General features: G+C 40.5%; 1 protein-coding gene across 2 annotated transcripts; it reads left to right on the top strand.

Moving 5' to 3' along the window:
• The first annotated feature begins 2,884 nt into the window (after positions 1 to 2,884).
• On the top strand, positions 2,885 to 15,045 carry LOC133496909 (adhesion G protein-coupled receptor F4-like). Of its 2 annotated transcripts, XM_061813003.1 has the most exons (17): positions 2,885 to 3,021; positions 3,134 to 3,295; positions 3,431 to 3,505; positions 4,368 to 4,397; positions 4,469 to 4,557; positions 4,636 to 4,697; positions 4,977 to 5,101; positions 5,235 to 5,450; positions 5,696 to 5,896; positions 8,799 to 8,933; positions 9,032 to 9,216; positions 9,517 to 9,693; positions 9,774 to 11,150; positions 12,471 to 12,512; positions 12,859 to 12,915; positions 12,990 to 13,050; positions 13,513 to 15,045. In XM_061813003.1, the coding sequence occupies exons 1-17, from the start codon at positions 2,997 to 2,999 to the stop codon at positions 13,566 to 13,568; spliced, it is 3,075 nt and encodes a 1,024-aa protein (XP_061668987.1). In that variant the 5' UTR covers positions 2,885 to 2,996; the 3' UTR covers positions 13,569 to 15,045. The 2 variants fall into 2 exon arrangements, with proteins under 2 accessions (XP_061668987.1, XP_061668988.1); XM_061813004.1 differs by lacking the exon at positions 9,517 to 9,693.
• Positions 15,046 to 25,558: the final 10,513 nt, after the last annotated feature.

Raw genomic sequence — 25,558 nt, 5'->3', positions numbered from 1 at the left:
ATGATTTTTATAGTCCTTAATACCAGACATGAAAAGACCACAAAGTAATCATGTTGCAAAAGTTAAGATAAGTATCAAAACAAGTCAAAAGAAGTATCTTCTTAAAGGTCTAGTGTCATCCCTATAAACATTCTAAAGTAGATATTGAAATGAAAAATACATATAAGATTATTCACTTCAATGTCCCCATGAAAAAATAAATATGAGCGGAGAGCGCGTCATCCATTCGCAAAGTTGCAGAAGTCTCATTCGACATCCAATTGGTCGCCATATTGGCTGTATTTACTGTCTGTAACGTCACCCTGGACATTCGCCATTGAAAACACACCGTGGCCTCTACTGTAGGACACACCCCTTCAGATACGGAAGCTCTTTTTGAAGAAAACATCTCACAAACGAGTGAAGTGTCTGGGGCAATATTACCCTATTGAGCCATATTTAGATGACATGCAGACCACGACCAAACCACCTCCCCGCCTTATCCACCTCCACGTGGCCGTGATAAATGCTCACCCACAAGCCACCCCAGCCGACAAGGCCGGCGGCAGACTCGGCCTTGTCAACAACAAGGCTCAGCATTGGTGACAAGTCTGGTAGCGATCCACAAGGCCTGCGGAGGCCGTCCTTCCAATGCACACATCGATATATTTAGCAACCCTGATTTATGGGTTATGCCCCCCCTACTATTATTTTGTTTTGTTTTTAGTAGTTGTATACACACCTACCTGTCATTTGAAACCCACAAAGCTCTCCCTGTGCTCCCGTGCAATCCATTTTTCATGACAAACTGGGACTTTTGAAGGGTAAATCCATCCTCCTGAGTGTTCAAGCAATGTCCAGCAATGCAACGAGCCAGCATTTTGGCTAACATGAAGGAACAACGAGTTACCTTCCCGGAGGTGAATCAATAAGAAAAAAACGAGTCCATTGTAGGGTGGTTCTGCCATGTACGTCACTTCCTGCTTCTTCTCAAAAATGGCAGGAGTTACAAAAAGCTGTAGACGTCAAAATCATGTTTTGTGGTGAAAAAAACGCATGGGTCCATGTCAGCTGCCGTTTTTTCATTAATAACATGCTAAAAATCATGCATTTCATGACAGTGACACTTTAAAGTGCCTGTGTCCAGCAGGACCAATAACCAGCATCTCATCTTTTTCATGGTTAAAATGTTAAAATTTATAAGAAATTAATTATTTGTCAATATAACATAACACCAGATTACAGCCAATATATGGGTTAGTTTATTAGAAACAACAGGAAGCAGAACTTGAGGTAGAAGAAATGAAGATGCTGAGGTTCTTGCATGGTGTAAACAAGTTGGATACGATTAGAAATGAGCTCATGTTTTGGAGACAAGGCGAGAGAGAGAGCAGACTTTGATGGTTTGGACATGTTCAGAGGCAAGATAATGAGTATGTTGGTAGAAGGGTGCTGAGGATGGAGCTGCCAGACAAAAGAGCAAGAGAAAGACCAAAGAAAAGGTTGATGGATGTTATGAGGGAGGACATGAGGACGGTGGGTGTTAGACAGGAGGATGCACGAGTTGGGGTTAGATGGAAAAAGCTGACACTCTGTGGCAAACCCTAACGGGACAAGCCGAAAGAAAAATAAGAAGTAGTAGTATGGGTTAGTTTAGTAATTTTATTGATTTCAATCAATCTAGCACATTTCCCTTTTGTGGGACTAGTAAAGTTCTCATATTTAATGCCATCTTTACCAATAAACTCTCTAACAGGCATTAAGAAGGCTAATAGTTAGTAATGACATATGTGGCGTCAATAAAATGAGAGTGCAAACTACTTAAAGACAAGCATAAAAACAGAAACTGAAGAGGTGATATTGTGGGGGGGGTAAATATTAGTGTGGGCATGTGAAAAAAGTGAGGGGGCATACACAATGAATATGCTTGCTCACTTTTGCAAAATCACCTCTCACGTTCTGATTTCAATTCTCGCTTTTGTTCTCTTTGCTCTTGATTCTGATCTCTGCTCTAAGATTTATTTTTTCCTTGCTCTCGTTTCTTCATTGAGTCACTGCTTGCTTTATGGGAGATGTCACCTGTTAAGACTCGACTAGATGATCACCGCTCACTATTTACCTGGTTCAACAGGGCCCAGAATAATGATTTTACGCCCCACAATATTAATTTTATCTCTTCAGTTTTAGTTTTTCCGTTCATTTCCATGTACTATTTTATTGATAGCAACCTGATGCCATAGACATGGTCATGAATGGCTTTGTGTTATCTAAGAGAGATTCTAAACAACAGCTGATACCTATTTTTTTCAATATTTTTAGAAAAAAAAAGGCATATTTGACACTGGTCTTTGTTTTGCTCAGACAAAAATATCAGCCCCAATGAACATGTACACAAAAGCTGATACATTGTTTTCAACATTTTTTTAAAAGAACAAATACTTGGGAAAAAGCAGTGAAGGAGTATTGTTCCATGTGCCCTACAAAAATAGGATCAAATAACCAATGAAGAAGCGGTTTTATAACCAGTGGTATGGCATGCAGGATAGGGGATGCTTGAACATTGATGGTAGCTTTCTAATTAAAATATTACATAATTGAAAGACATTGAACACATTATCCTCCAAACAACTTGATGGTTTGTCACTGACCTGTCCTGTCCTGTCTTGTCTGTCATAACGAGGAACTAAATTTAACTGTACTTACTATATATAATTTTCCAGCCAGTAAATCTTGGGTTTTACTTCCATAATTGTGTGAGCAGTGGTAGTCACATTTTCTATATATTTATCTGAATGTGTTTTGTTTTCTGTATTTCTGAGGTCCATGACAAAAAAAAAATCTTTTAGTTGTGAATACTTAACTTGATGTAAATTGTTGTCCTGTGCCCCTCCTTATCTTCAGTGGACACTCTTCTCACCATAACCACATCCAACACTGGGCCACAGGAGCTTATTGTTCAAGTCAGGAAAGCTTTGGAAAATGTTATATTACCTTTCAACATTACAACGGATTTAATAATGACAAGCTTAAACTTGACTACAGGTGAGAATGCAATTAATACTAATTGGCTTCTGTAAGACCTCTAACAAGTGGTATAAATTATTTTTTGGTCACTATTTTGTGAGTGAATGTAGTGTCCTTTTTTTCTCCTCAGCCTGCTATTCAGACTTTAATGGAATTGAGCAGTGTCAGTGTGAGGATCCATATCTATGGCCATGTCACATCTGTGAAACTTATGGTACATGCAGCAATGCCAGAACGCAAAACTGCAACTGCATAAATGGAATTCCTCCGGATGGGCAGTATTGTGAACTAAGTAAATCCAGTTACTCAGACTGATGTTTCAGAATATGGACAACAATGATGACAAAACAACGATGATTAAGTTTGTTAGTCATTATCATGTGTTTTTTTCCTATGAATAAGCAATATTTTGAATTTTGCTCCACAGATATCACTACCACATGTTCAAAACCAACGACGACAGCACCACCATTAGAAACGACACCACCATCAATAACAGAAAGTAAAGTATCTGAGACATATAGAAATCTTACACTCATTCATCTGAGAAGTGAACTGAAAACACAATTTAAATTGTTCTCCAAATAAGTCTAATGTGTTTGTCCACTAACGAGGAAACAGGTTGAATGAGTTTTTAGCTCACATACAGACAGAACTACTAAACCTCCAAAAAAATCCAACATTGGGTCCTTCCTTATTTATTGTTATAAATTAAAAACTTTTGCATTAGTCTTGAAAAGATGAATATGATAGAATAAACATTAAGGCTTTGATTTCCCAGAATTTGCGTAGGTAAACAAAATATTTAAAACATTCCTAATCAATGTGCTTGTTGCCCAGGTGTGTCCCATTACATTAATTACTCAAACTATAAATAGCACTGAATAGCTTTGAAGATTTCAGGTTTTGAATTTCGCCTACCAACATTTTTTTTGTAATAGTTAAAGGTGTAACCGCCATAAAAAACTGTCTGAGATCTGTCTGTGGGCAAAAAACAAACAAACAAACAAACAAAATAATCATAAAAAAAAAACCAAGCAATTTTATGGCTGAGAGATCCATTGCAGAAGTATAATTTCTTTTCCAATATGTGTTTTGAAGTCAAACTCATGTTTCCAATTGACGGCATATATAAAAGAATTTCGCTTAGTTATCACAATACTATTGGAAGCGGAGTATATTGTACACAGTAACTGATATATATTAGTTGTATTTTATATACCATGATATTGTTTGCAATTAAAATGACAAAATGTTTCGACAACCTTTTCTTTAATTTTTCTAAGACATTTATAAATTCTTCAACTATATGAGGGAAAAGATAGAATGTTTGTTTAAACTTTGCTCTATCATTAACTCTACAGGTTCAACTCAAGTGCCCCAGACAATCGACGGTAAATAAGTTACACATGGTGACTCTTTTTTAAATTAAATTCTGTACTAATGAGGTATCTCTTTATTTTAGAGAGGTCGTTGTCGTTCACAATGAATATTGAATTTGAAGACTCATACAACAATAACGATAATGATGTTCACCAGCGGTGTTTACGTTCTGTAAGTAAGAATGCTTGCAGTTGTAATCTGTGGGAAAATTGTTTAACTCACAATGGGTCTGCTCACAATCTTAAATAGATTCAAACACAATCTGAGATCCATATCCCAGGTCTACTATCAGCAAGTCTTTCAGGCTTCAGGTAGATTTCAATTCTTTAATTTGATATTCGTCGAGCTTTTTAAATTATTTAAGTTACCGACCTTACTGTGATACAGTGCAATGCAAGCCTTTTTGTCTTTTGTTTCATGATTCTAATCAGATTTTTTCCAGTCACGGTGTACCTAAACAACAAATACATTTATAGTACACCTCACGAATGTGAATATTTTCTGCAATGAAGGAACATTATATTGCTTTTTAAAGTTGTTCCCATCTCAATCCCCTATAATGCTTAATCTGTTTTAAATGTTTGATATAGGAATGGTAGCACCATTGGTGACTTTGAAATTACAGCAAATACCCCAATTCAAGACTCAGATGTTGATGCACTACTCGCAGCAATATTCAATGACCTGAGAAGCACGTTTCCTATGATATTTGTCAGTAAGTAACTATAATAATGTTTCCATTGAAACAACCACTGAGACTTTCCGTTATATCACTATTAAGACTATTTGTCCGGAAAATATTCTGCAGAAAAATAATTGTCAACTCTTTGTGTGGTTTTCCATTAAAGGCAATGAAACCTTGGAAATTCAACCAAATGTTTCATTTTTTGGCAACACTGTGACTGTGACATGCGGCCCACCACCAGAGGACCTAGATTTTCGTATGACCTCGTTAATCTGGACACTTAATGGTGTTTTGATAAATGAAGATGACCAACACGTATTTTCGGAAGATAATGGAGTGGCAACACTTACAATCACAAATTACTTTTTCACTGACGAGGGTAAGAATCCATTCAAATACATTATACTGTATTAGTAAATGCTCTTTTTAAATAAATATTCAATAACATGTAAATAAGACTTTACTGCATAGTTATAAAGTTTGTTGAGGAAAATTGAGGAAATGCAACTCGACCTAAACATTGTTTGAAATCAGTTTCCCTTTCTTGTAATCTACCAATTGTTGGAATACTTGGTAGTTGGTAATGAAGTCTTAATTTTAATTTGCGAAACCATTTCATTACAGGACGATACCAATGTCAGCAGTTTGATCAGAATTCAAGTTTCCGACAGGACTCTGATGATACGTTCAGGTTTTTGGAAACACCGACAATCCAGATGGCCCCCCTCCAAAACAATATCTTGTGTGAGGTAGGACAGCAAGTGTCACTAGAATGCAGTGTCCAGGACCCCTACCAAGTGGAGTTTCAAGCCATCCCCAATCCAGGTAAAACTGAAACAAAAAAGCATCAGAAAGATGTTTTGCATTTATGAAACCATGCAGATCTACGGTTTAGCCCAAAATTGTCACCCTGGCCAATTTGTGAGTTATATTGAATTTGTGTCATTTCAAAAGATATCTTGTAGCTGGAAAAAAAAAAAACAAGAAAATGAGAAAATACTGGATCAGTCACGAGAGTTGGGCATTGTTTGAATTTGAGTGATCACGTTCCCGGTTCCAAACGATTCTTGATTTTGATACATGATTTAAATAAAGGGTGTACAAATTATTAACATCCATTTTCTTAGCAGTTAGCAATCAAGTTTTGTACTGAGGCAACTAGGTCATTAATTTTACCAGAGTTAAGGCACACTTGTGTTCGGTGCCACCACCATCAGTCAAAAACACATCTTTATGCATATTCTTCTTCATTAATTTTTTTAGCTTCTTTCCTGGTTTCCACACCTCTTCTTTTAGGTTGGCGGGCTATGCATCACAACTGGGAACTAGTGATGGGCATGGCAATTCTTTTGAGTCTACAGGATCATTCCAATAAGTACTTTAAAAAGATTGATCCAAAAGAATCATTCACTGATTCATTATATTATTTTTCACAAAATCACCCAATTGCTTCCTCATTCAGTTAATCAGCCATCCTTGAGGTTGACGTTCACTTAACATGTTCACTGAAGGACTATGCGTTGTTGTTGTTTTGTTTCATTACAATCTAGGAAAGGCAGGAAGGTTTAACAAATACGACTGGAAAAAAAAGTCTAGCTAAATTAACACCTACCTATCTCTCCCTCAGCAAGCTCTCAAACACCTGGCTTTGATTGTGACTTGTGAACTGTGTACAGTGACTCTCACTTTTCTTCATTGTACGAGTAGATCGTTTCTTAGTAGACCATAAACGTTATCAAATTTCAATAAATGAATCAATTGTGTCTAACAGCTCATGAATGATAAGTTCAACGAACAACTCATCAGTACATCCAGTTCACTTAAGTGCTTCCCCTGAATGAATCACTCTTCAGTACCCCAGGAGACTAGTTCACTGAACCAATCACTCCTCAGTTTTTAGTTCTCCAGAACATTCAGTTCACTTCAGTGTCTCCCCTGCCTGCATAATGTTTCCTGAAACTGGCTACTCATTGGTCATTTACCAAAGTCAGTGACAATGCTGGCTAATTTCAAAACACATCAGTACATTTAATGACGCCAGAATAAAAATATTTAAACTACTTAAAATCTATCCATCCATCCATTTTCTGAGCCCCTTATCCTCACAAGCGTTGTGGGAGCGGTGGTACAAATCCCAGTTGTCATCCATCAGGCAGGAAGCAGGGTTGCCCCGACCAGCCAATCGCAGAGCACATGGAGACAGACAACAGTCACACTCACAATCATAATCATACCAAGGGGCACTTTAGAGTGTCCAATTAATATTGCATATTTTTGGGATGTGGGAGGAAACCGGAGTGCCTGGAGAAAACTCACACAGGTACGGGGAGAGCATGCAAACTCCACACAGGCGGGGCTAGGATTTGAACCATGATCCTTACAACTGTGAGGCCAATGCGCTACTGCTGCTCTACTGTGCCGAAGTCATAACCAGAACGCGAGGGCGGACCCAAATGCACGACCCGGTGGACAGGAAGACAGTTGAAAGAGAGTCTTTATTCGTTCCAATGTCAAAAGCCGGGGAGTCAGTCAGAGCGAGCAATAGAATCAGAAACGACAAGTTTATGGGATTGGTCAGGGAACATGCGGAGGTCGGAGTCAGGAATGTGGAAGTGCAGGAACAAAGCATGGATGGTGATGATCTGGCAAAGACAGACCGTCCGCTGGGTCCTATATATACGAGGGTTAATTATTGCAGATCCCAATCAGCGCAGGTGTGCGGGGACCTGCACAGCCAGGGCTGGACCGGCAGGACCATGACAGCCGGTCACCACTCAAAATAATAATAATAATAATAATAATAATAATGGGGGACTGGGCGGCACGGTGTATTAGCTGGTAAAAGCGTTGGCCTCACAGTTCTAAGAACCTGGTTTGATCCAGGCCCCGCCCGTGCGGAGTTTGCATGATCTCCCTGTGCCTTGGTGGGTTTCTCCTGGCACTCCAGTCCATGTCTTCCTCCCACATCCCAAAAACATGCAACAATAATTGGGCACTCTAAATTGCCCCGAGGTGTTATTGTGAGTGGGGTTGTTTGTCTTGATATGCCCTGCGATTTACTGGCAACCAGTTCAGGGTGTACGCTGCCTCCTGCCCGTTGAAAGTTGGGATAGGCTCAAAGACTCCCATGACCTTGTTATGATAAGCGGCTACGAAAATGGATGAGTAATAATAATAATAATAATCATCATCATCATCATCATCATAATAATAACTATATACAACTATATTCTGCTCGTGCCTGCACACTGGTTGCTCAGTGGTCATTCACCAAAGATTCAGAAGTGAGTGACCTAACACTTCAGCTCTTCCGTTTCTGCTGCCAATTGACTTGCACACCTCATGAGGGCCTGTGGTGGCCAAGCTAAAAGAATGAATAATTTCATAAATGTATTTTGTTGCGTTTGTTCAGTAAAAAGATTTGGTCTTCTGAACAAAACATTTACAAATGAAACAACACATTTGTGACCCCACATTTTAAAATTTGGACAATTCCGGTAAAACCGGCACATTAGTCCCGGTTCTAACCAGTTCTCAATTCTCGGTGTCCAACCCTACCAGTCACTCAACGGTGGTATAGAGATTTCTTGTTTTTATGTGCGTTTCACTGCATCACGCCTTTTCACAAATTCACAAACCAAAATTAACTTGGATTTTTTGGGTAAATTACCCATGTAAATATATGCAATCATATTCACAGAGTTGTGTATTATTTGTCCATGTTTAGAAACAAGCTCAAGAGTTCAACATCTGCTGACAATCACACAGGAAGTCTGTGATAACCAAGAATTAAACATTACTTGTCAAGTCAATGATTTTCCACAATTCAAACGGAATCTAACATTGATGTTTTTCACTGATGGTAAGTATTGAGCCAGGAATGACAACAAAATTAATACTTTAGAATTAAGGTTTTTTCAACCATTCTCTGTCATTTGTAAACATGTATTGTCTGTCCAGGTGCATTCACATGTGTTGCTGATTCAGTATTCGGAAATGGATTTTTAAATGAGGTTGGTAGAGCTTCTTGTGAATTAAATCAGGTGGGAGAGAAGACTGCCATTTGCAGGGAAAATGGAACATGGGAAGCTCAAGAAGACAGTTGCACTCTGCAGAGGATTGCACATCTACTCTTTCAATCTCAGGTGAGTGCACGTTTTTATTGGCGGTGGGTTGTTTGTTTTTTGCTGCAAAATTGAAACTACAAGGACTGTTTCAGTAATAGTAGAATCAATGGAAGTTTTTTCTCCATAATGGGTTCCTTGGATTCTATAGGAGCAATAAAATCACAAATGATTAAACATTGCATTTGGTAGAAATCTGAGTTTATTGAAAGATTAGATACCTGAGTTAGCCTGAGTTGGATCATTTCTCTGTTCTGGGTAGAAACCTTGTGCCCTGCATTGATTTTAACATTGTTTTTTTCCCCCCTATTGAAAAATCAGTTTCTGAATGAAAGGACTTTGCCAGATTTCCTGGAAGAACTCAGTAACACCACTCTTGAACTCAGTGAGCAAATCACTGAATCTCCTAATGACATTGAAGCTATTGTTGCAATTCTCAACAATGTAGCAAGCTTTGTAACAACATTTAATATCGATATAAGTCAGGAATCCATGGAGGTATGTTTTTTTCTCTTTTATGTTTCAAGAGATGTTAAGATAAGTATTTGACTGTTTTTCTTTCCCCCCTTTTACTTTAGGATGTTCTTATCACGACTGATGTCCTTACGAGAGATGAGGCAACAAATTCATGGGACATTCTTAACACTCAAGCAGTCATCGATATCTTAGAAGCAAGAATCTTCACTCCCAGAAATGAGAGTGTCAGCTCATTATTGTTGTTTAGTCTTGAGGGTATAACGAGCAGGCTCATCAATGACTCGTTTAGCATTGAAACACCTTTGATTCTGTTGAACAAAACTACATTCACCAACAATTTCAATGGGGATTTTAATTCAACAGTGGGGATAGACATAGAGGAGTCTAATGGACCAACAAACCTCACTGTGATAACCTTTGAATCATTGGATAATGTACTTCCTCCAAGAGATGAGAACAACTCTACAGGCAGGGTAATCAATGGGAGAGTCGTACTTGTTCAGTCTGACACCACCGTGGATAATATCTCTTTCACATTTGACATTATAAATGACACCCTGGGGAACCCTCAGTGTGTGTTCTGGAACTTTACCCTCTTTGAAGGTCTTGGAGGATGGGATGAGGAAGGCTGCGAACTAGTTGTCAGAGATGATGAAACGGTCACGTGTCGGTGTGACCACCTGACCTCATTTTCAATGCTAATGTCTCCTTTTGTTCCAAACAGTCGTGTGTTGGATTACATATCCTACATTGGCGTTGGTATTTCCATGGCATCCTTACTTATATGCCTCATTATTGAAGCATTCATATGGAAAAAGGTTCGGAAGAGCAACACATCACATTTGCGCCACATTTCCATCGTTAACATTGCACTGTCTCTCTTGATTGCAAACATTTGGTTCATTATTGGCGCAAGTATTTCTGAAGGAGAGAAAAAGAATCCAGATGCATGTACTGCCGCCACGTTTTTCATCCATTTCTTTTACCTAGCTCTGTTTTTCTGGATGTTGGCATCTGCCCTGTTGCTGTTCTACCGCTCGGTCAGAGTCTTTGGTGGAGGCATTTCTAAAAATACTATGATGGCTATTGGATTTTCTCTGGGCTATGGGGCCCCATTGATTATCACAGTTATTACTATTGCTGTAACTGCACCAAACAATGCTTACATCCAAGAAAATGTGATCTGCTGGCTAAACTGGGAAAGGTCAAGAGCCCTACTGGCATTTGTAATCCCAGCACTGCTCATAGTGTTTATAAACATTGTAATCCTAATTGTGGTGATAGTTAAAATACTGCAGAGTCGGGGGATGACAAGCACTGCACAAGAAGATGAGAAGTATGTCCTGGTGGTCATTATTCGGAGCTTGGCCATCCTCACGCCCTTTTTTGGAATAACTTGGAGTCTTGGAGTTGGAATCATAATTGACCCAAGTAATCTCGGAATCCACATAACCTTCGCCCTTTTCAATTCTCTGCAGGTGAGTTTCTGTTACTGTTTTGTATCTGTAGATTTCTGAATGTGTTTTATATAGTTTATATTTGTTAGGGATGTACAAACAAAAGAAGGTCGTGGATTTGGTTCAGGCCTGGCATCCTTGGTTGACGCCTGACGGACTTGGTTTACGCTGGCAGCCTTACGAACCTCAAATAAACCGGTTCTTTTATCCTGGTCGATGTCATTCTTCAATGATCAGGCCCGATGAAAAGTGTAACCATTTATTCAAGCCAAAATTACAGAATAAGGTAAAAAAAAAAAAAAAAAGGTCAGTGAAGGTTCAGCTTTTAGGTCTTCCATGTGCAGCTCGAACAGCTCCAGGTGAAAAGACTGTAAGTCTGCTGCCATACTCATTTATTGTGGAGTCTCAGTTTCCTGTCGTGATCCTATGCAGTGGCGGACCAATACTAGCTTTGACTCGGCGTGTGTTGATGTTTTATGCTCGTGTTCCTCTCTGCGACTATGCTTATATGTCCAGGTGTACATACAATGCAACTATATGTTTGTGACAATAGCTTGGTGTGGACCTGTAATGGAATGTGGCAAACAAAAACATGTATGCACTGTTGTGTAATCATGCAGCCAGAAATTCATTTTGTTTTACTTCTCATTATTCTTCAATCTTGTCTATATATAGTCAGCTTTGACCCAATTTTAGTATTTACTATATTTATAGATTTTCAGACAACCAGATTATGGGAAAATATTAAATTAAAGGCAAAAGAGTTATGAAACTCACCTATTTTTGTGGTCAAAAATGAAATGTACTAAAACACACTTTGATTAAATGCATGAAAGTTACTTGTTAAATGTTACTCAATGAATTAATCAATAAAGATATAAAGCGCTTAAATACAGGAATAAATGGGGTTCAATGTTTGTTTAGCACAAAAAACTAAAGCCCCAAAGAATATTATGGTGTGAGTGACAAAGTCACTGAGAAAACTGACGCAGGCACAGGGAGAACTTGCAAACTCCATGCAAGTGTGGCTGGGATTTTTAAACCTGATTCTCAGAACTGTGAGGACAACGGTCTACAGCTGTGCCACCATGGTGCCCCAAATTGACAAATCATAGAATTAAAAACTAAATAGGAAAGAAAAGAAAAAGAAACTGTTTTTTAGTGTCCCTATGAAATTGCAAATTCAGAACTTCCTCGACAAGTTCATATATTAAATGTATGAATGAACATACATATACAGTATGGATGGTGTTGCATGTTTTATAATGCATGACATTGTTCGACTGAGAATGTTTCTTCTTGTCTAAAATTTTTCTCGATATTTTCTCTATCTTCACATAGGGTTTCTTCATATTAGTTTTTGGAACTCTCTTAGACAAAAAGGTATGTGCCTTTAATACAAAAAAAGCAATTTTTGTGTTTGCTAGGTCTGGGAAAAGTAATTATTAAATTAACCCCTATTTTGTTTTTTAATTGTCTTTGAAACTGATGTATGTTTGTGCTGCAATTATCTGCAATTAAAATGAGCATGTCAATCAAAATTATAGCATTTCAGCAGTCTCACAAGTCTCCTAGTTTGTTGATGTTATCTTGCTTAGATTTCCTTGATTGTAGTATTCCTAACACACATTAGGAATTGAGTATAAAAGTCACAAATATTTCCACAACTACTCATCAACCTAGAATTATACATTAGTATGTTAAATTGTTTGCACTAATTGTTTTTCAGGTCCGGTCCGAAATTTCAGTTTTCAAATCGTCTACGAGTTCTGGAAGTGGAACAAGGGTAAGAGCAGAACTCATCCACATTTTGTTAGTACATCACAGATCTTTCGAACAATGCTTTGTCGATTGCTCTAGACAACGAGTTCTGGAAATTCATCAAGTGGATGGCAGATATGGAAGAACTTTGGAAGAAGAGGTATAGCATCTTTTAAAAAGTGTGCAATATAACTCCTATGTACATGAAGCATAAAAACTAAGTTGCAGTGTTCTTTTTATCGTTTGTACATTTTATAGCTCATCGTGAGCATATATTTGTCTCTTTTGACAGTTACCAATGGAAGTTACAATTAGGCTTTGACTAACCACTCCAAAACGAAAGCTTTTAGCCCACTGAGAGCCATTGGCTCTGATTCGGCAGTCCTAATTCCTATTCTGCTGGCTACACATTCAGCTATGAACTGTTCCAGCAAAACACTAATGTTGTTTCTTCCCTGAGACAATTTTTTTTTCAAGACTTTCCCATCAACCAAATTATGTCAAGTTGATATGATCAACAATAGTCCATAAACAAGGCAACAGATAACAGTAACCACAATGTCGTATCTAGTTTTGCTATTGTTTGGTCACAGATTGAATCTCTTTTGTTGATGTTTTTCAGCGGGTACCAACCTGTCATCTGATTCCTCTTCATCATCTCAGGCGATCAACACTTGATGTCTGCTGCGAACATCTTTGCTCAGCGTGACCAAGCAACAAGCTCTTTCCATAAAGTGTGCGAAAGCTCAGACATAAGATGTCAAACTAATGCAAAAGCACTTTAATACTACTGTCTCATTGTCGACTTCATATCATTCCACCCATGACTCCGTCAACGAAGCACATATGATAGCAGTACTATGTCCTTGAAACAGGTGACCACGTATTTAAGATTAACTTCCTCCCAAACACTGCTACTTGTTTTGAAATATTGGAAACTAGCTGCACAATCGTAGACAGATTTAGGAACAAAGAAAAATATAGTGTGATACGATGGCCCTTTTATTTTTTTTCTCACAGCTATAGTCAAGTTTGGGAAGTATTTAAAAATGATCCATTTCTTTATATTATAAAGCAATCTTATTGTTCTTAAATTATTTCTTTTAGATTTTGATTGGTGATGTAATGTCAGAAACAACTCATGATTTTGTATGTATACATGACTATTAGAGTTGTTAATTCAACAACATTTAGGATAACACTCAACATATTGTAATTAATTAGCAATGGGCTTTTTCTTTTGTCTGACCTGTCCAGGCAAAGTTATGATTGTCAAGCACGTGTCTGTGAATTTGCTTTCACTGGAGGTACATTGCAATAACTGGTATAGGATTGTCAGTTGAAGTAAAATTATTAATGAATCAATATCATAGCATGACAGGAGACAATTTGAAAGTGTTAATTATTTTCGTGATTTGTTAAAAAATGTTCATACACTTGCACGGCATCACTATTATAAAATGTTTGAAGCACTTTACAAAAATATATATATAATTATACTTCATACTTAGTGTGTATAGTATGTTCTTTTTTTCTGTAATCAAATCTACAAGAGGTAACTTAACAAAAGTCACAGAGGCTCAAATTTTGTGTTTTAATATTATTTAGTGTTTTATATGTTCAATATTCTGTAATATCAGTTTTAATCTCTTAAAAAAATGAAAAGCAAGACGAAAATGACTGTTGAACTACTAAATCTAATTGAACGGGAAAGTCATTGATCAATTAATGGACTATTTTGTTCATCAGAGAACAGTAAGTTGTTCAAAAACTGCGTAAACATTGAACAGTTGGACACAAGGTCAAAATAAGAGTAGTATCCAGTATCCGGTGCATTTCAGGCTCAATTTAAAATTTTAGCTGAAATAATATCCCTTACTTTTTGTGAGTAGTCTATGTATTTTTATTGGAGTAGCAGTTATATACTGACTGTGTGAGTAAAGGACATCATTTGTGTAAAACCTGTGTACACGTTTGTATATTTTCCCCATCTTACGTGTTTGTGTTATTTAACATACTTCCATTAAGGGAGTATATTAAACTATGTTGTGATGCAGTGCATCCTGTGTTTAAATGTTTAATACCAATTAATTTAAGACATGAATAACAACATGGATAATGAAGTGTATTTGTAATTTAAAGTGTGCGTGATGATTAAAATCTTCAAACCAAGTGAACAATTGTGCTTGAAAATTGCTTTTGTCCTTCAGAAAAACTGCAGATGCATAAATACATGTATAATGACCTAAGCTGCTCGGCCTACATTAGTTTAGTGCGTTAACAACATTACCTACGTAGAGTATACAACGAGGACCAAACATTGTACATGGACTCACCCTTCAATTACTAGAGTGAGGACCCTTGTGGTTTGAATCCCATCCATCCACATATCCTTTAAATCGCCATATACTTTATATTTTCACAGAGGCAGTGCGTGATTTGTGTACCTTATGTGCTGACTGTGTTTATTTGATTGCTTTCATCTGACTTTGACATTATGTAGTAGGTGAATTGTGTATTTTATGTGCCGACTTTGTTTATTTGATTGCTTGTTTTGACCCTCTGCAGCCCGAAGGGGGGCACAATTCCTGTGTCTCCTGTAGGCCGGCCCTAAGCCCGGATAAATGCAGAGAGTTGCAGTACGAAGAGCATCAAGCGTAGAACTCTGCCAAACATATATGAGCGTTCATCAAACGAATTCCATAATGGATAGAACATGGCCTGGGCTAACTACGCCCGCCCCCAGCACTGTTAATCTGCAAGGCGTAGGCAGAGAGCAAGTGGAAAGGGAGTAAGGCCAGGAGCTCTTAGGAGCAGGGTTTAAATTATTTTACCATGGAGTAGATGGGAAGACAAATGGAGTAGGGGTTATTTTAAAGGAAGAGCTGGCTGAGAATGTTTTGGAGGTGAAAAGAGTATCAGATCGAGTGATGAGGCTGAAATTTGAAATTGAGGGTATTGTGTATAATGTGATTAGCGGCTATGCCCCACAGGTAGGATGTGACCTCGAGTTGAAAGACAAATTCTGGAAGGAACTAGATGAAGTAGTCCTGGGCATCCCAGAGAGAGAGAGTTGTGATTGGTGCAGATTTCAATGCACACGTTGGTGAAGGAAATAGCGGTGATGAAGACGTGATGGGTAAGTACGACATTCAGCAAAGGAACTATGAGGGTCAGATGGTTGTTGACTTCGCAAAAAGGATCGAGTTGGCAGTGGTGAAAACTTATTTCCAGAAGAGACAGGAACATAGAATGACCTACTAGAGTGGAGGTAGACGGACGCAGGTGGATTATATTTTGTGCAGACGATGCGGTAGTAATGGATAAGATGACAGATGAGTTCAGACTGGAATCCCCTTGGACTATGATGTCCGCAGATGATATTGTCATCTGCAGTGAAAGTAGGGAGCAGGCAGACTAAGAAAGATGGAGGCACGCACTGGAAAGCGGAGGAAAGGATATTAGCAGAAGTAAAAGAGAATATATGTGCATGAATGTGAGGGGTGGAGGAGGAAGAGTGAAGCTCCAGGGAGAAGAGATAGCGAGGGTGGACGACTTCAAATAGTTAGGGTCAACAATCCTTTCCAGGCCACTGGCCACATCCTTTCTGAGGTGCTTGACTAGCTCTTTGTCCTGAAGAGAGGCATCGTGCCACCAGCCTAAGCTCTTCACAGACCTCTCGGAGACAGTTGGAATTTGTTAGATTTATTTGGCTTGATCTTCATGTGAGACAGCTCGATGTTTTCCTGGAACTTTTTTAACAATCGTGCAGTGCAGGCCTCGGTTGTGATAAGTGTTATGAAGTCATCCATGTAGGCTCTGTCTGGAGGCAGCCTCACCCCAGGTCTTATTCGCTGCCCACCAACCACCCAGCAAGAGGCTCAGAGGATGACCTCCATGGCCAGGGTGAATAGCAGCGGGGAGATGGTACACCCAGCCATCATTCCCACTTCTAGGTACTGCCATGCAGTGGTGTACCCTGCTGTTGTAATGCAGAGCAGGATATCCTTGAAGTAGGCCCTAACCAAGGTTATAAGCGCCGCTGGGACCTTGAAATAGTCAAGCGCTGTGTGTGAAGATTATGAGGAACTGAGCCAAAGGTGTTTGCTAGTTCCAGAGACACCACACGAAGATCTCTTCCCTCTTTTTTAGCAACTTGGATCTGATGCCAGATGACGCTAGTGTGTTCTATGCATCCGGAGAAGCCAAGTATTCCTGGTTTCTGGGTTGAGGTGTCAATCAGGTTGTTACCTTTAAGGTATTCTGCTAGCCTATGAGCAACCAGACAGAAGAAAATTTAGGAGGCTGATCTGTCATAACTCCCCAATCTGTAATGAGTAATTCTCCTTTAGGATCAGAATTCCTCCACGCCAGGCAGTTGGTATCTCCCTCTTCTGCCACACAACCCTCATCAGATTCCAGAGGAATCGCAGGACATGTGGTGTGTTTTTGTAGAGCCTGTATGGAACTCCATTGGAACCAGGAGCTGATGCAGCCCTTTCTCTATGCAGAATATGGATTACCTCACCCACCTGGGTGGACTGATGTCCAGCTCATGCTCTGGTGGATTGATTGGTGGCATATCCGGTGGGAGCATAATATGTATAATAAAGGAATAAATACTTTTGTTTTAGATCTCTCCATCTCCCCTGTTTTCCCTGTCCTGCTTTCCTGTGTTTTGCTACACCTCAACACTGTCATCCTCACTCGTGACAGTGGTTGCAATTCTAGTTCATTTGGAGTCTGTACAGGTGTGTCTGAACATCTACAGAGTACCTGAATCCCCAAGAGTCGGAAGTTAAGGGGTTGGGGGGGGACGTCTTGTTTTCCTGAGGGTGTGAGGTGGTGATGGTGCGGTGTGTCAGGTGTTAGGGGTGCTTGGGGCCTGGCTTTGTGTTCCCGCGGCCGACTATGGGTGTCCCATTTTCAGTGCGCCACGATGGGGAAGAGTTGGGGTGTTGGAAAATGTACATTTTACATATTCCAAATATTGCCAGACAACAACGTAAGACAACATTCACAGGGTTTATTGTTATGTTGTGGCTTCTAACTCTCTCATACTGTGTGTAATATTTGTTCGTCATGGTCCTGTTGGTCCCAGCCCTGGCTGTGCAGGTCCTCTGCACACCTGCGTTGATTGACCTCCTTGTTCCTGATCCTGAACCCCTGTGTACCGACCTCCGCCTGTCCTCCGACCAACCCCGTAAGCTTGATGCCCTTTAGACTGCTGCTCTCCCTGACTGACTGACTCCAGTGTACCGATCCCTACTTGCCCACTGGCCTGCCTTCTACGCCTGACGTCCTGGTTACCGCTCCTCCAGTCTATCTGACCACCGACATTGGAATGAATAAACACTTTTCCCAAACTGCTTCTGCATCTCCGGAATCCTGCATTTGGGTCCTCTCCCGTATAAATGGGTTGTGACAGAGAATCTGGCCATTACAGGACCCAGCAGGAAAGACTTGGCATCGCTGGGAACGATGCCAGGCAAACCGCCTGCCGGAAGACTAAGCATATCCTATCCGGGTAGGCTCCATGATGTCGTCCTCTTCTTCCTTGTCACACGCACCGCCTGTGTGTCATGATTACGTCCCGACCACAACCCGCTCACCATCTTATATTTTCTTGGACTCGGATTTTTCTGACTTTGAGGAAGACTTAAATTTATATGAATGGCTGCCTGACTGCGATTCTGATATTATGAATTTCATCTCCCTATCTTTAGTTCCAGTTGTTTCACCTCCCCGTGTTTCCAGCTCCCAAGTGCCTCTGCCCGGTAGGTCCAAGTCCTCGTCCTCCAATCCTTTTTTGGGAACCCGCTTGGCCATCTACCCGGGTCCTCCATATGGCGGCCAGAGGAGACACCCAAGCAGGGTGCCCCATTGTACCTCCCGCTGTGCAACGACCAAGACACCGCCATCATCCATCTACTCCTCACTGGCAACGACCAATATTATATATATATTTAGAGTTTCCAATGAATGCATGTTTTTGGGATGTGGGAGGAAACCGGAGTCCCTGAAAAAAAACCCACGCAACAACAGGGAGAACATGTAAACTCCACACGGGCGGGGCCAGGATTTGACCCCTGGTCCTCAGAACTGTGAGACAGTCTAACCAGTTCCACCATCGTTCCACCTTGGTATGTTATGTTAAACATAAATAAGAACAGAATACAATGATCGTCGAATCATGTTCAACATAGTTAATTGAATGCATTACATAGACAAGGTATTTAATGTTTCAAATTATTCTCTTTACTGTTTTTTAGCAAAAAAACATTAACTTGCAAGTTTATAGCTGCAACACATTCCAAAAAAGCCGGGCAGGTGGCAAAAAGAGAGGAATGCACATCAAACGCCAGTTTGGAACTTCCACCAAGTGACAACAGGCTAATTGTGAACATGTGGATGCCATGATTGCATAAAAAAGGAGCTTCCTTAAATTGTTCAGATTATCAGAAGCAAAGATTAGGCGAGGTTCACCTCTTTGTAAACAAGTGCATGAGAAAATAGTCAAACATTTTAACGACAATGTTCCTCAATGTACAATTGCAAAGAATTTAGGAATTTCATCATCAACGGTCCACATTGTCATCAAAAGTTTAAGAGAATCTGGAGGAATCCCTCTGCGTAAGCGGCAAGGCCAAAAACCAACATTGAATTCCAGTGACCTTCGATCCATCAGCTGGCGCTGTATTAATAAAATGACATGAATGTGTAAAGGACAGTTTGGGGTAGTCTTTATTGTATAATTGCTCATTTTCAGGGTCTGGAGTTGTTATAAACCAGGTATATACTGTAAAAAAGAAAAATAAAACACCAGCCATTTATTTCAAGTACTTGCATGTAGCATAAAAATGGTACAGCATTGCAAAATTTTCATCAGCTTTTGAATGTAATAATATTATGATGATTTAGGGCAAGAGTTTGCCTGTGCAACTTGCATACAAAGCTGTTAAATTAAAGTGAAACTGAAAGTAAGTCACATAATTGAACGTACATGTCAACATGCCAGGAAAACTTGCCCATCAACAGCTGTACCAAGATAACTTGGATGCCGTCCTGCTAACATAGAATAAGAAGGCCTTGTTTTATTCACATTGCTAGAAAGGAACAGATAATAATGTGCTTCGTATTCTTGGTGTAATTATCACTTGTGTAGCATTAGACTTTCCGATTGAGGGTGCTTTATTTGCACTGGTTAGATGCAGTGGATGGTTTTGTCAACAAAGTTCATTTAACCACCGATTTGCTTTGTGTTCCATCGATCCATTCATGTTCTGAGCCACTTATCCTCATGAAAGTCACAGGAGTGCTGGAGCCCATCGGGCAGGAGGCGGGTATAGCCTGAACTGATTGCCAGCCAATCGCAGGGCCCATAGAGAGAAACATTTACACCTACAGGCCATTTAAAGTCTCTGATTATTGCATGTTTTCGGAATGTGGGAGGAAACTCGAGTGCCATGAGAAATCCCATCCAGGCATGAGGAGAACATGCAAACTCTACATAGGCCGGGCCAGAATTTGAACCCCAGTCCTCAAAACTGTGAGGGCAAAACTGTGAAGTTACTTAAGAATGTTCTATACATAGTTTGTGTATTTCTCAGAAACATTCTTCATTATTCACTGTCTACATATCTCTTTCTTTGTCTGTCTAATGCCCTCCCACCTATGACACATTCTTCTACCTAATAAAAGCTGGCTGCGCTGGGGAGTAGGAGAGAGAGAGGAAGCAGCAATGGAGCCGAGAACACACATCCAGGGTGTTCCTCACTCCCCTCTCCCCGCTGCAGCGGTATGAAATTGTACATTGTCTCTGCCTGAATTTCTTTTTACATCTGATGACCGACCACACGGGGTCTGCCTTTAAATGGACCCCACATTAATTGGTGCCGAAACCCCGGACCCACATCTGGACGATCTGCCGACGCTGGATTGAAGGACACCAAGACTCTGTCGACAGCGCTTCCCTTTGTTTGAAGCGGGTCTCCTCCTCCAGCTTTCACGGCAGTGCGCCCAGACACTGGGTCCCACGAACCAGGCCGGCATCAGATAATCAGGTAGTGCAATCTACTACACGTTTTTGAAATTGAAAAAAAAAAAAAAAAAAAATCACAGTTTTAGGTTGAATTATAAAATAAGGAGGTGGGAGTTGGCAAGCGCGCGAAAGGGCAGTGGCCCTCGTTGAAAAAGCCCAGCTGGCAATTTTAAAATCCGGATAACCCAAGAAACCATAAAAAGGAATTAGAGTTGGTTTATAATTAAGTGTAAAATAACGACTAACATTAGTTGGTGGTAATAGCACTTAACGGGATCGGGTATCTGGGTAGTGGAAATTAAACGTCGGTGTCTACGTAACAGTGACACAAAAGGAAAGACCAACCCCACCTACAAAGTTTTAAAAGAGTATAAAACAATGATTGAGTGCTGTAAGGAAGCGTGTTTAATCATGACTTTGGTAGTTGTTGTTATCATTATTTGTACTATCATTTTTTATTAACATCATGAATTGTCTGGCCAGAACAAAACACATTGTGAGTGATTACAAGTAAAATCGGAGTTTTGTTATACATAAATAAAATAAAGTGCACTGTGTGTGCGTGACTGCGCATGCGCCCGTCTGTACGTCTGTGTGTGCGTGTGCGTGAGTGCGCATGCGCCCGTCTGTACGTCTGTGTGTGGGTGTGTGCGTGTGCGTGAGTGCGCATGCGCGCGTCTGTACGTCTGTGTGTGTGTGTGTGTGTGTGTGTGTGTGTGTGTGTGTGTGTGTGTGTGTGTGTGGTGTGTGTGTGTGTGTGTGTGTCAGATCAGCGCTGTGATTGATGGTTTAGGGCGTTGGCCAATTGGTTTGGTTTGCCGAATTAAAGATGGGGCAAACCCAGAGAAAAGCTTTGTTGGAACATAAAGATGTGAAGTATATGGGAACAGTGAGCGAGGAATATGTAAAGTATGTGATGGGTTGGGTGAGAAAATTAGAATGTTCTCCCGATTTGGTCGATGTCCCTAATAAGGAGGAAGTGAAAAGAAAGTTAGTGAAGAAAAGAAAGGAAAAAGCCGGTAAAGGGAAAGAAACAGCGGGAGTTGAAGCCCAACTCCGCGCCATTGATGCATGGATTGCTCAGGGAAAGAAAAGACAAGGAGAAGTAGAGCAGAAAAAGCTTAGAAAGGAAGTTTTGCGTATGAGAATCGTTGAGACAGAGGAAACAGGAGTCAGGGTCAGACAGAGAGCACCAGGAAATGAGCAGAGAGCAGCTCCACGCACGTCTGAGGAGGAAGAGGAGGTGTTTGAACCCCCACTAGAAGAGGCGGGCCAACAGAGCACAGGCCCACCCACTGAAGGAGTCACCACTAGAGGGAAAAGTAAAGCGCCCCCTGGCAACAAACCAAAGAAAAACAAACGAGGCCCTCAGTCTGATGTAGTTGCATACCAAGGAGCTCTATATCCTCCATTGCCTGAGCTGGAGCCTATACCAACGTATCCCATGGTAGCCGTAGCTAACCCAGCATTTGGAAACATTGATGATACCACAGGCCAACCACATCAACCTATTATCTTAGTGTATAGGCCATGGACCGAAGAAGAGAAAAAAGCAGTGTGCTGGTGTCCCCCTCATAGAAGAGAATGCTCAAAAGTGGGCTGATGCTATTATGGATGTGCAAAGATCATATCATCTTAATGGGCGTGAACTGCTGAGTGTTTTGAAAATAACATCTGGACACAGACTGGGAAGATACCAGGGCACCTTCAACCCAGACCAAGCCCCTGGCATTCCTAAAAACCTTAATGCTGATTTCCTCCAAGAGTTAGACACAATGTTACAAAGAGCAGTCAACATGTACAAGAAACCACCAGACCTGGATAGAGTGAGACAGTGCAAACAAGAATCCACTGAAAGTGCCCAACAATTCCTTGATCGTCTGATTGATACAATGAGACTGTCCAGTGGATTTGAAGACTCACAGGATGTTAACAGCCCCTTCCAAACCCTCCTGAGATCCACCCTGATGGATGGCATAATGGAGGGGACAGCAAACTTCATCCAAAAACATTTCCCAAACTGGAAAACTGCCTCAGTCACCGATCTGATGGGTTGGATCATCCATGCTGAAACTCTGAAAAAGAAAAAACAAGCACAGACTGCATCAGCTCCAGTGTACTATCAAGACAGACCAGTCAAGGGGAGAGGCCGAGGAAGAGGCAGAGGAAGGTCTACATCCTACGACGACGCCTGCTACAACTGTGGAAAGAAAGGACATTTTGCCAGGGAATGCAGATCCAAACCAAAACAAAAGAAACCAAAACCTATTCAAGAAGAACAATATGAAGACTGACTAGGAGAACAATTGTTTCAGGAGGAACCTGAAAGTCAAAAAGAAGAAGACACAGACTCCCCTCCCCAACAAGTGTTAGACATATCAGTTTTATTCAGCAACACCTCATCAGTCACACCCCCGAAGAGAAAGTTAGATGTAGGCCCAGCCAAGACCCAATTGACGTTCATTGTAGACTCAGGTGCGCAGTCGTCAGTCCTCAAGGTGCTGCCACCTGGGATCAAATTGTCAAAAAGAACTCTGTTAGTTGTAGGAGTAGGTGGAACCCCCTCATGCAGAAAATATACTGAGCCAATCACAGTGTATGACGAAGACGGTACAGAACATAAAAAGGTAACCTTCGTTTACGTCTCAAATTGCCCAGAAAATTTGTTGGGAAGAGACCTAATTAAACAAATGGGTTTCACATTAACGGTAGAAGGTCACAAAATGGTGGTCCAAAAGAAAGATGATCTAAAGCCAATGTTGGTTCTTCAAGGAACAGGAGAACCGAGAACATTCTACAGCTTGGATCCCACTTCCCATGGCCCAGGTTCAATACTTAGAGCCTTAAAGAACCTACCAGAAGAACTATTAGCCTCCAGTGAATGGGAACCTCAAAATGAATACGACCTCCATGCCACAGTTAAATTCTGCCAACACCCAGCAGACACACATTTCCTAAAAGAGTGGAGGAAAGTGAAACCAAGTAAGGGCAGAGTGAAAAACGTGTACTGGTCACAAGAAAACGATTGGATGTTTGTGACAGTAATCTTACCAGACACCATCATGAATCTACGCCCCAATGACCCAACCACAGTACCCATGCACATCTCATTAGCAAAAAATCAAGACATGAAGTGGTCAGATTTTATCCAAAAGGTAAGAGACATCAGTTGGAGTGAAAGAAATCACCCGGAGGGATGGAGATCCACTACAGACTCCAACCATCATGCACAACCAAGCATGGAAAACAATTGCAGAATCAACAATCTGAGAGGAGAAGACATCTACAGATTACCCCTAAACTGGACAACCACCTTCACTCCAAACAAACACTTAACAAAATGAGAGAAGAAGATTCTGATCAGTAAAGAAGAACTGTCAGAAATCCCCGACAGACTGTGGTCAGCATCAAAGACTGATGTAGGCCTAATGACCACAGCAACTGAAGTCATCATTGAAGCCAAAACAAATTACAGACCAAGACTCCGCCAATATCCATTGAAGCCAGACGCCAAAGAAGGCATTACACCAGTCATAGCCAACATGGTAGAGGCAGGAATTTTGATTGAAGCGCCAACAGTTATGTGTAATACACCCATTTTCCCTGTAAGAAAAGCAGACACAATATCATGGAGAATGATACATGACTTAAGAGCAGTGAACATGGCAGTCAAACAAAGAGCTCCATGTGTCCCTGACCCACATACATTGTTAAATGAACTCAAAGCGCCACAACAATATTTCACAGTCATTGATTTGAGTAATGCATTCTTTTCTATTCCATTGCATGAGTCAGCCAGACACTGGTTTGGATTCACATTTAACAATAAAAAATACACATATACAAGGTTACCACAGGGCTACGCAGAAAGCCCAACTATTTTTTCACAAGAAATAAACAATTGCATTAGCCAAGATGAACACAAAGAATCTACACAAATTTTAGTATATGTAGATGACATACTGATTGCAAGTCCGACCAAAGAAGAAAATCACCAAGAAGCTGTTAGTCTTTGCAAACACTTAGCTGCTACAGGAAACAAAGCATCATTGAACAAACTTCAATGGACACAAACTGAAGTTGTTTTTCTTGGACATCTGGTCTCTGGAGACGGAAGAAAACTCACCTCTGAAAGGAAAACAGCAATCTTGAATGCATCAAAGCCTGTAACAAAGAGACAAATGATGGCATTTTTGGGGTTAGTGAACTTCTGCAGGCTCTGGGTGATTAATTATGCAGAGGTCACTCAGCCCCTAGTTGACATGATCTACACTGAAGACATTGCTCTGTCAGACCCCATTACATGGACACCTGAAGCAGAAAACAACTTCTGTATGATCAAACAAGCCATCACTGGAACAGGAGCACTAGGCCTGCCAAACTACCATAAACCATTTACTCAAACAGTTGATTGCAAAAATGGTTTCATGACATCAGTATTGCTACAACTACAAGGTCAAAAACTAAGACCAGGAGCATACTACTCAAAGAAACTGGATGCAGTAGCACAAGCATTACCTCACTGTGTCCAATCAGTGTGTGCAGCAGCAATGGCAGTCCAACAATCAGCTGAAGTAGTGTTGTACCATCCAACAACTCTCCTGGTAACACACTCAGTGGATGTCCT

This window comes from Syngnathoides biaculeatus, chromosome 23 (assembly GCF_019802595.1).
Source record: "Syngnathoides biaculeatus isolate LvHL_M chromosome 23, ASM1980259v1, whole genome shotgun sequence".
NCBI classification, from domain to species: Eukaryota; Metazoa; Chordata; class Actinopteri; order Syngnathiformes; family Syngnathidae; genus Syngnathoides; species Syngnathoides biaculeatus.
The sequence above is the reverse complement of the archived record's forward strand: the minus strand, read 5'-3'. Positions and strand labels throughout refer to the sequence as shown.

Bases quoted from the DNA above. Each gene is read 5' to 3' on its own strand.
- LOC133496909 (XM_061813003.1), top strand. From the start codon at position 2,997: ATGACAAGCTTAAACTTGACTACAG. The intron at 3,296-3,430 runs GTAAATCCAGTT...TTTGCTCCACAG, and splicing joins TGGGCAGTATTGTGAACTAA to ATATCACTACCACATGTTCA. The intron at 11,151-12,470 runs GTGAGTTTCTGT...ATCTTCACATAG, and splicing joins CCCTTTTCAATTCTCTGCAG to GGTTTCTTCATATTAGTTTT.